Raw genomic sequence first — 12,094 nt, forward strand, 5'->3', positions numbered from 1 at the left:
ACGATTTCATTATTTTGTATGGCTTTTCTATACATCAGTAAGCCATCTTACGCGTACCTATACGTATGACGCGTCTGGTCAACTCTATTGTAGCACCTGCAGAAGAGTCTTTAATACCAAGTTCGGCCCGGCCAGCCACATTCGGGGGGCCCATAACAGGCGTAATCCGTAATTGCTGAGGTCGCTGTCATCGAAATCTGTGAGACTATATACATAAGTACCTAATAATAATCCAATGGGACTACAGAAACTCGAGAAGAGTACTCACTAGTTGTGAAGTTCCTGCTGGCGTACGCCGCGCTCTCCTTGTCATGGAGCAGCGTGAAGGCGTGGAGCTGGTAGGTGGCGCCGGGGGACAGCTCCTTGAGCGTGTGCGTCCAGCCGGCGCCCGGCGTCTCCGGCGCCTCCACGGTGATGTTGCGGGCTCCGCCCTCCGCACGCTCCGTCAGAGGAATCACCTGCAACGTTAGAGTCTTACAGTCTGGGGTCCATTTCTCGAACGTTATTATTAGACTAAACATTATTAGTCCACGAACTGGGGCCCATTTCTCGAAAGGTATTAGACTAATATTATTAGTCCATGAACTGTCAAATACTATGAGTTTCCATAGCAACACACTAATAATATTAGTCTAATATCGTTCGAGAAATAGGCCCCTGAGGCCCATTTCGCAAACGGTATTAGACTAATATTATTAGTCCACAAACTGTCAAATCGTATGGGTTACCATGGCAACACACTAATAATATTAGACTAATACCCGTTCTAGAAATGGGCCCCATTTATCGAACGATATTAGACTAATATTATTAGTCCACGAACTGTTAAATCGTATGGGTTGCTGGTTAGTTCTTGTAAGTTGACAACACGCATATTAGACACATAGAACACATAGAACATATTAGACTAATATCGTTTGAGAAATGGGCCCCTGTCAAGTCGTATGGGTTACCATGGCAACACACTAATGATATTAGCCTAATATCGTTCGAGAAATGGGCCCCTGCACTGTCTCTTCTGATACTGAGATTCTGATACTTACTATCTTTACCTTGTTTTGTTTGTTAAATAAATAACAAACATAAATTTAAAAATTACGAATAGGGACATACATCAATGACCTGTTAGACGTTTATGAATTAACGCTATTATTCCTTAATGACATTATACTTAAAGATTACCACTCGCCATTCAGTGAAGGAAAACACCACGAGGAAAGCGAATTCTAATGACACCTAGTTTCCCCTTTGCGTAGGAAGGTCAAATGGCAATCGCTTTTGTAAGTGTCTGTGTGAATTCTTGGAATTAGTTGACGAGCGGACCTTTAGATTCTTAAGTAAGGTGTGGCAAAATGCCGGGAAAGTGCTACGATAATGATTTGCTTAAGAATAAATACTGTGGAAGAAAATCTTTCTTGATAGGTAACACTGCACTGCACTGGGCGCACAGTTCCCACTTTCTCAGTAGTTACCAGCACATTGAAAATTATATAACGAAAAACCCGAAAATTGCTTGTGTTTTATCAGTCAGAAGAATCTTTAAATCACCTAGGATACGTAGTAGTTATACATTTATATCAGTATAACTATATAAATCTTTTTATAAAAATTATTCCACAAAACAAAAATAAACTGGGAATTTCCAACTGATTGGAAAATACCACCAATCAATAGTTGTTTTGTATCATGTAGCTATTGTAGCTGTAACTAGAAACATCTGTGCCGGTGTATCTGTGCTTTGAATGTCAATGGCAGTTTGTTGCCTTGGGCGGCACAAAAGATTAATCCGGCTCTCGCTAGACTGTCTAGAATTTAGACTAGACTCAAGATGCAGCCGGATAATGAACCTCGCTGCGAGGATAATAGGAATAACACTTTACAGACAGGTTTTGCCACTGTGCTAGCATATGTATAGCATAATAATGTGTCATGGACATGGATTATTGTATACTTTTGGCTATGCTGTGCATCGTCGTCACTTTTACATAAATTAACTAGCTGAGCCTTCTAAAGTTTTATGACTAAGGGCGTTAGAATCTAAAGCGCCCGTGCAAAACACAGGTGCTTTAAAAAACAATGGTCAAAACCAAATTAAGAAAGGCCATAAGAACATTTGTATATTGAACCATGGCATAATAATATTAATAATGCAGGGTATCCTCGCGGTAAGACCACACGTGGCACACGTGCCACATACCTTCGTAATAATAGTCTAACGCTACCGTAATGGCTAATACAAAACAATAAACAATACGTACTAAAACATATTTGGTGTAAATAATGGCAGGTTTAGTGTCTTCTCTTGTGCATTTTAGAAATTAGCGGGGTTATTGATCAAATGAATTATGCTGTTGATTATCGTTTCTCTATATGAATAAAAGAAAACGACAAAATTTTATAGACATTTGCTATATTTTGTGAATAAGCATGTAAGTAATGGAAGGTTTCCAAAAAGGTCACTTTTTGTATAAAGTTCGCTTAAGCCTTGTCCGCCATTTTAATAACCCCAGTCCACAGTGGCAAAGGCGTACTCTCTTTCCTCAATTTCGGAAGCTCCTAAACGACCTAAACTCAAGTGGGAGCAGGTACCTATGCCCTGTGTGTTGAATGCATTTACTTATAGTGATATCTACTTATCAAAAATCACCTTCAGAAAAAAGTCGCTACTATATCCATCCATGCAAGATTAAATCCGATCAGCTGTTAACATATGCTTTCTCACACACAATTTTACACATAAATTATAAACACATGTCTGTCTGGGCCTTATGGCGGAAATGATTTTACGTCACACAGACTGTGTTGACTGTCTGTTACTGTTACTACATAAAATAAACGAGTAAATTAATTAATAATCCTGTTCAACTTCCAGATTAGTACAGAACTTTTAAGCCTTTCAAACATCCTTACTAATATTATACGAGTAAGTAGTGAAATTTTGAGAGCTGGTTTATCAATTATGAATTATGAGGTTTTATTTTTTCGAAATGGCGTAATCATACATTTATACAAAGCAAAAAAAAGATAGACAGCTCACAGAGGCACTAGTAAATTAACCAGTAGTATGAAACTGTGGCAGTGAGTGGGGTCAGTGTCGCAACGCTAATGGCGATCATTTTGGTGACGCCGACTGTCTGACTTAACCACTGCGCAACTTGCGGGAAAATCTCTTTCTTAAACTTATACTTTTGACACTAGAATAAATGGGTGAAGGCATCTCCGTAAATAGCTCCTTAGTCAAGCATCGACATTCTATATCTTCTTCTTAGTCGGTACACTCTTGCCAGAGTGGTCGTGGTCATCATTGTAAATCTCGATGAGTGATGATCTTGCTAATACGGCGCCATTCGTCGCGGACTACAGCTTTCCGGGTACATTCGTAATACAGCTCACATTCACAGCGACATTCTATATAGCTCAATGAAAAATATGTACCTAATTTCTCTTTTTATTCGTGCGCCAATCATGTAGATTTGTTAGCTGTACAGTCGACATCAAAGATATGTTTACATTTTTCGCCTTATTCCAAAGGAGTAAGATGCAAAAGTGTAAACATATCTTTGACGTCGACTGTACGTCCAATACGCAGTTCGTCCATATCAAATAAAACATGGTCTTCTCTTCCCAGAGTGACACAAGCCTACGTCACAATAATATGGCCGCTATATATAGCGCTATCGCATATTATCATATAGCGCTGTCGCATGATGACGTAGCCTTGTGTCAGTCACGTGACCACGAAAAGACGGGAAGAGAGTACCAGGCGAAGTATATTATTATACCATGGTCCATATGATATTTCAATTCGCATTTTACCGCTTAACGTGTTAAAAGTTGAACGACCTGTTTTTGTTTTATATTCCTGATGTGCTTGCTCATTGTAACTTGTAAGAAACTGCAATAGGTTTCGTCATAATTGACAAATGTCAACTGTTTTATTTAGCAAATTAAGAGAGCAACAAACTTCTCTAGAGTAACAACGCACTGTGTTGTCATCCTCGAGGTTAACATGAGGTTAACGAAATCAAAAACACACAATGCCTTGCAAACTAATGGCTAAAGATTGAAAAAACACCTCATAGAAAATGTATTTAGTAGGTTAGGCTTCTGTGACACTTAAGATAGAATGGGAGAGATTGGGAGAGGATTGTACCGTGAAGAGAGCGTACTTGGGACAACCAAATGGGAGACGCCCGATTGGACGTCCTAGGTGCCTAGGTACCGCTGGAACGACGTAGTAGTTCAAGACCTGCTCAACCTCGGCCATAGCGACAGGACGAGAGCTATCGCAAGACCGAGGGGCATGGCGTGATCTAGTGTCGTAGTGTCGGAGGCCAGGACTCACTTTGGATCGTTGCTTCGCCGTAATAAGTAGTATATGTGTGTTTTACCTTGAAGCGGAAGCCGGTGTATTCTCCGTGCGAGGGCGGCGCCCAGGCGATGGTAGCCTGCTTGTTGCGCGACAGCGACACCGTCAGGTTCGTCGGCGGCTCAGGCGCTGTGGGAAACAATCACATGCTATAATCATGCAGTCAAATGATTACTCATAATAATATAGGTGACAAGCGACCCGTCACTTCTTCGCACGAGTTACACAAAACCTTAGCAAATTTATACATATAGAGGTACCTAAACCTTCCTCAATAATCACTCTATTGATAGGTGAACCCCGCATGAAAATCCGTTCAGAGGTTTTTGTGTTTATTGCGAACATACATACACACAGACAGAAGCGGCGGGAGAGTTTGTTTTATAAAGCGGCGGGAGAGTTTATTGATATAGGTAAAGTAAGGACGCTACTTAGAGTCTTAGAACCAGGAAGAATTTCGTACATTTACCCGTCTACCGCACGCGCGTAATTATATTGCTGTCCCGCCCATTATGCATACGTCAATGACACTGTACGAGCAGGAGAGCAGGACTGAAATACAATTACGCATGTGATAGAGATAGGAACAGACAGGTCAATGTACGACATTCCTCGTGCTTAGCATCCTCACATTAATTGAAAACAGTTTTCAATTAAAGACAGCTTAATATTTGCGATGTTTTCAAGTAAAAAGTACCACATTGTCACTTAAGGACGAAATTTGCTTGTATCTTTATATACGAATAACCTGTCAAGCGTGCTTATGGCGACTATGGGGTACCTTATGCTTCAAAACAACACATTCTTAGCCCAACAATAAAAGTAATAGAATTTAGTTTCTAAAAGTAAAACCCACCAGTAATAATAGTTTGATTCCAAGTAAGCAGATCAGCGAAGGTAGCATTGGAGTAGTAAAGCATGAAGTGGTATTTGGTGCCCGGGAGCCCCTGGAAGTTGATGGTGGAGGCCCGGGCCGGAACGGTGAAGTTGGGTGCCGGTGAGCCATGTGGTGGCCGGTAATCCAGCCGGTACTCCCCGCCCGGGTCAGCTGCGCCGGCGCCGGAGCCCGGGATCTCGATCACCAGGTCCGCGCCCCATGCGCCGCCCTGCAGGTAACATATCGTCATGACGGTTCTCGTTTGAATTGAATAGTAGTGATAGTATCTACAACTTAGACAACATTGCTTGGTGAGGTAGTTGCTTGGTTGCTTTCGTAGTAGTACATATACAGGGCGTCCCACGGCGATGCCACATGGAGGGAAAGTACCTTAAATATCATAGATAGCATATTTTGCTGAAAGAAGACTTCATTTTATTTTTAAAACTTAGTAAAGTTGCATTCATACTTTTTTATTTTTTTTTGAAAAAAAATGTATGGAAAAAAATTATCGAGTCATTGGAGGAAAAGTACCTTAATTATTGTAAATGAACATCTTACTGAAAGAAGACATTATTTCGATTTAAAAAAACAAGTTGAATTGCATTTTAAATAATTTCATGGTTAAACCGGGAATCGAACCCGCTACACGAGAAAAAAAAATACCTCACAATTCAACTTGTTTTTTTAAATCGAAATAATGTCTTCTTTCAGTAAGATGTTCATTTACAATAATTAAGGTACTTTTCCTCCAATGACGCGATAATTTTTTTCCATACATTTTTTTTCAAAAAAAATTAAAAAAGTATGAATGCAATTTAACTTAGTTTTAAAAATAAAATGAAGACTTCTTTCAGCAAAATATGCTATATATGATATTTAAGGTACTTTACCTCCATGTGGCATCGCCGTGGGACGCCCTGTATACCTAGTAGACCGCTAGACTATAGCCGTGTCCAATACTTGATGATTCAGATGAGCCCATTTCAAGTCCTGTTTTTTTTATATTTTTCTCATAAGAAATTTCTGATTACGATGAATTATCTCCTAAAACTTACTATATTAATATGTATATGAGAAATGTAGTAGTACATTTTTTGTATATATTTTAATATTTTTATTTGTGTATTGTATATGTAGTTTATTATATTTTTTAATACAGTTGCTCAAAAAGTGCTACTTTACGTAGCTGTTTAGCGTGCGGAAAGTTGGTTATCTCGAACTAGTGCTTTTTACTTTTCCAATTTTTTTAAATTTATACTTGTTCCAATTCACGACTACTTATTGATGAGTGTTAATATTAGTTTCCTTTAAACGTCGTAATCAGCATAAAAACCTACCGTTAATGTAAGAATACGAAAAATATTACATAAATAAAATAAAATAAAATAAAAATAAAAATAAAAATAAAAAAGCCCTTTATTCATTGTAAAAAGTTTACATAAAAAATTTAAAATAAAACTAAGACTTATATAATATGTGTTTTACTAATGAATCCCTAGTGGGTAAAGGCCTCCTCCAATGCTGCCCATTTGTCCCTGTCCTGTGCTGTCGCCATCCAGTCTGTGCCGGCTGTTCTTTTTAGGTCTTCATCCCAACGCATTTGCATTTGTGGTCTGCCCCGGCCTCTTTTGCCAAGTGGACCTCTCCATTTGGTGACTATTAATGTCCATCTCTTATCTGTAAGTCTTGCTGTATGGCCTGCCCACTTCCACTTTAGTCTTTTTGCATAGCTCAAGGCATCTGTTGCTCCTGTTTTTTCTCTTATTTTTGAGTGTCTTATTTTTTCTATTTTTCTTATATTGAGCATGCTTCTTTCTAGCGCCCGTTGACATGTAATGATTTTTCTTTGAGCTTTTGCCGTGAATTTCCAAGTTTGGCTTCCGTATGTCATACATGGCAAGACACTTGAGTTTAGGACTTTAGTTTTAATGGCTATTGGCATGTTACTTTTAAATATACCTTTTAGGCTCCAGTACTTGTTCCATGTTTGTTGTATTCGCCTTTCTATTTCCGTTTCATTATTGTCTTTATTGAAGCTAATGTTCTTTCCTAGGTAGGTATATTTTTCTACATATTCCAGCGTGTTTCCATTTATACTTAGTGGTCTTTTCCAGCTATTTGTCATTGCCTTTGTCTTACTTAGGTTCATTTCTAGTCCTACTTTGATACTCTCTATGTGTAGGGATTCCGTCATGTGATGTAGTTGCGTACATGACTCCGCTATCAACACTAGGTCATCTGCAAATCTTAAATGATTTAAGTAAGTACCTTGTATGTATATTCCTAATATACATACAAGGAAAAATATTACATATTTCCATATATATATTTGTTTGTTTGTGTTGTTTTTTGATATTTGTTCCTGAGTCATGGTTGTTTTCTATGTATTTAAGTATTTATATATTATATATATCGTTGTCTGAGTACCCACAACACAAGCCTTCTTGAGCTTACCGTGGGGCTTAGTCAATTTGTGTAAAAAAAAATGTCCTATAATATTTATTTTATTTTTATTTCATATTTAATTACTTACCTCTTCATCATTATAACACGTTTATTTTTTAATATTCAATACTGAAAATTCCGTTCTTAATAAGTTGACTGAATGGAACGGAATAGCTGTCAAACGCCCATAGATATAATATACTTAAAGACGACGTCTAACCGAGCTGTCACTGTTACCACTTTTGTTTAGTGTACGATTAACAATGTTTTTCTTATTTTTTCGCAACTGTATTAAAAAACGTCGTTCGATACACGTGCGGAAATGTCATTCTTCACTCGTCCCGAGTCTTGCCACTCGCCTGCGGCTCGTGGCAAGATATCTCGGTACTCGTGAAGTAATGACATACCTTCCGCACTAGCATCGAAATGTACTATTTCAGTTGTTTGCAATAGTTACAAATTAAATTCTTTTACTTTTCTTCTTTTTTTTTATTACATCTCTGTTTAGCCCTATGGTTGACCGGTAGATAATGCCTTTAGGAATGAATCTGCCATTTGTACATTTTATTTGTAATTTGTGCAATACAGTTTAAATAAATAAATTATTGACTATAGATGTCCAACATGACATTGACATGACATAATTTTCAGTTACATATTTGTTTGCGTTAATTGTAATGCCTGTTCTACACTAGCGGAAGATTGTTGGTTAAATTTTTTTGTATGAAAACTTAAACATAAAAATGTTTCACAGACAATATTTTATGAATCACAATGTTTGTCTACATCAGTGTGACAAAATATTCATAGGTATCATGTGGCACCGGTGTCTTGACACAACTCCATCAGTCATGACAATGGAGTGCCACCATGACTAATTCCAAACAAGTATGCTGCTGAGACATTATATACCTACCCCCTTACTCATAAACGCGCTACAAACTTTTTTGTCCTTATCTATTATTTTGACTTATGTATTTATAAGAGAGGGATAAAACATAATTTAACTAAATCAGGCCTGTTAAGTTTTATGAATAAGGGCCCCCTTAGTAGCCCTATTAACCTATTATACATGTTTAATCATCTAGTTTGTGGACTTTGTGGTTTACATATTGATTGCAGTTTTAATGTCAAAAAGCATTTGTATTTTAGCTAAGGTTACCTACAAGAACTATCTAGAAATTGCTAGTGGTTATACAGTGAAACCTGGTTAAGTGGGACCTGGATAAGTGAGAAACCTCTATAGCTGGGACTCATGGTGCGGTCCCGACACTTTAGCACTGAATTACCTCTGTAACTGAGATAAAACGAACCTCTATAACTGGGATTCGTTGTTGTGATTTTATAGTCACATTTACCTCTATAACTGAGACAGAGAGTGTATTTTACCTCTTTTACTGAGACTATATTTATAAGATTACATTTTCCTTATTGTTTTTTAGAATTTTATAGGGAATTGACTTCTGTATCTGAGATAACGTCAATCTATGACCTCTCTAACTTGGACTTCATTGAACAATTTCCGTATTCTTACTAACTCTTAGTCTATCCACAAATTCCGCATTTGCCTAATTATGTCTAAACAACTTCAAACTTTGATTTAGTTAATTTATGTAAGTAGTTAAAACTACCGAAACGAAAGCTGAAATTTTGATAAGTAACACGAAAAAATAAATTTTAATTTATTGAATTTCTAATTCCCAATGAAGTCCGTATCAAATTTAATTTAATGTTGAAATATCTATCCTTTGGAGAATCATTCAAAATAAATTCAAAGAAATATTTATACAGACTTAAAAAATATTTAGGGACAAGGATTATTTTTACCTTATTTATTTTTAAAGATACCTAATTACTAATTACCTTAATAACCACCTCTATAACTGATATATACTCTATTCTCACCTCTATTAATGGAACCCTCTGTAAATGAGACAGAAATTTATTTGTACCTGGCTAACTGGGAGCCTGGGTAAGTGGGAAACCTCTATAAGTGAGACAAATTTGCTCGTCCCTTGAGATCTCACTTATCCAGGTTTCACTGTAATAATAAAAATGTGAGGTATAACTTTTCTCTTTATACCACTTTGCATAATATCTTTCTGTCTTATGGTTGGTTGATAGAGAATACCATTTATACATTTCTGTGTATTTTGCCATACTGTTTAAGTAAACAAATAAATAAGAGACAATTACTCAAATTTCAAACATAGTTTAACTCACAGTTTAACTGTAACACTGGAGTTGAAAGCTTCCACATGCCATGGTAACCACTTACTATCAGGCAATGTATACCTATCAATGGTATAAACAAAAACAAAACAAATTGGTTTTGTTTACAATTTGTTTTGTCAACTATGAACTTTGTTTACATACGTAATACAAGCAAATGTGAAAACAAACTCCACGAGCCGTATGAGCTGGTTATAAGGTGCCAGTCTCTAGGACAATAGACCTTGGAGGACATTAGATAAGATGACATAATATCGGAATGAGTGTACGTGTACTGACCACTAGGAGCAGCAGCGCCAGCAGCAGCGGCGACGGCGGCGGGACGGCTCGCAGCAGGCGCGCCTGCGCCGGGAGCGCCCGCCCGCGCTCCGCCGTCGCTTGCGCAAACGACCTCATCCACATCATTGAAGGCCCAAACGTTTCACGCGACACTTTCTCTTCCTCACACCCGACACAACCACATGATAATCTCATTGTAATTCATCTGAGTACGTGCACACTGATGTCATATCATCGCGCAGTAGCCGTTTGCACGACAAATCCGTCTCGAAAACACTAAAATACGATTCTATTGTCGTACGCCATTTCACGGGAAGGTAAACTGACTTGCCTTGTCTACCTGACAGGTTGTTATCGTGGGCTGCGCGTGCGATCCAATCATCGATATGATAAACAAATCGACTATCGATATCTTATTGTATAGTTATAAAATTACGAATCAATTAATTATGTTGGCACAATCTGCATTAATTAAATAATGAATTATCTAACTACTCGGGTTTGATCTTCATAGCATTAATTAAGATAGGTATTTTATTTACTACATTATTTTTAGCACAATAGACATACCGTGTTTTTATGCCAAGGCATTTTTATCATAGGAACAAATACGTTATCCTATGCATTGCAACAAATCAAAACGTCTGCATGGCGCACCGGGGCAACGTTAACTGTGCAAGTGATTAGAGAAGAGCATTCAACTCTCGCAAGCTCGCGTCACAAATAAGTGACAAATATTAATTATATCGGTTATAGATTCCCAAATTGTGTGGCGCTGTCTCGGGGTTTTCGGGAACCAGTTTGCTGACTTTCAGCTTCATGTTTTAGTTAAAGCAACGGCAGGTGTTTTCATTTACGAGAAAGTCACAAAAAATTATGACATATATGTATCGAAGAAAGTGACAATAAAAAACAACGGGTTGCACTCCGGGAGTGCCGACAGAAGTGAAAACTCAATGACTAGTCAAAAATGTCTACAGCACTATGTATAATTGACCCATCCTCCTTTCTATTGAAAAACTAGTTCCGAAATTGCTGGCCAGTGAGCTTAAATTTGTAGCATTAATTGTTTAAAATTAGAATAGAAATTGTAAAGTTACCTTGCAGACTTCGCATCTAAATATATTTGGTCGTGATATTTTGAGTTTATTCCCCAGTATTAGAGTTCATTTTTATTAGCGATTTCATCAAGATGTAGGTTTATTGAATTATATTGGAGTGATATAAAGTTAGAATGTAACTGTGAGATCCTCGTATTTCAGCCCATACAAGGTTAGAACATTGAGCATTATTGCTCAATATAAAAGTCCAGTTTTAAATAATTGACCTAATTATGATACGTTACGCAGAGGCGTAGCTAGAGAATATGGCGCCCGGGGCAGGAACCAAATTTGCGCCCCCCCCCCCCCCCAAACGAAATGAACTAACGAAAGGGTTACTTTTTTACTTTGAGACAAATAAGTGTTTTTTTAGTACATCGGTGTCTAACAAGCTTACGACCCACCTGATGGTAAGCGGTCACCGCATCCTATGGACGTCTACACTCCAGAGGCGTTACATGCGCGTCGCCGACCATTTTAAAACTTATAGGTACACTTATTTTTTGGAGATCTCCTTAGACTTAAAGGTTCAATATCGCTTGTGAGTTTGGTATCGCACCCCAGAGTAAAGTATCGCCTCCCTTTATTGAGCACACCGAGTTTTTTTGGATACGAGCGCAGCCTTCCCAGCAAGGTGAAATTAAAAATTATTGGACGTCACTGATGGAGATGTCAACACCGAGGCTCCCAATACTCCCTGACATGGGAAGGCATGTGCCTTGAAAAATGAGGTTTTCTTAGCGCTAAACGCGCAAAATTGAGTCTTGGTGGGATTGAATTGGACTAAAT

The 12,094-nt window shown here is 37.9% G+C and overlaps 1 protein-coding gene across 1 annotated transcript in view; it reads right to left on the minus strand.

The window, feature by feature from the left end:
- LOC134666908 (tyrosine-protein phosphatase 10D-like) overlaps positions 1–10,511 on the minus strand; it is a 91,201-nt gene extending 80,690 nt beyond the window's left edge. The window contains 6 exon segments of the mRNA XM_063524213.1: positions 269–458; positions 4,392–4,498; positions 5,226–5,475; positions 10,206–10,342; positions 10,345–10,367; positions 10,507–10,511. Coding sequence (XP_063380283.1) covers positions 269–458; positions 4,392–4,498; positions 5,226–5,475; positions 10,206–10,342; positions 10,345–10,367; positions 10,507–10,511 — 712 coding nt within the window.
- Positions 10,512–12,094: the final 1,583 nt, after the last annotated feature.

The sequence above is a fragment of the Cydia fagiglandana genome, chromosome 8 (assembly GCF_963556715.1).
Source record: "Cydia fagiglandana chromosome 8, ilCydFagi1.1, whole genome shotgun sequence".
Taxonomy (NCBI): domain Eukaryota; kingdom Metazoa; phylum Arthropoda; class Insecta; order Lepidoptera; family Tortricidae; genus Cydia; species Cydia fagiglandana.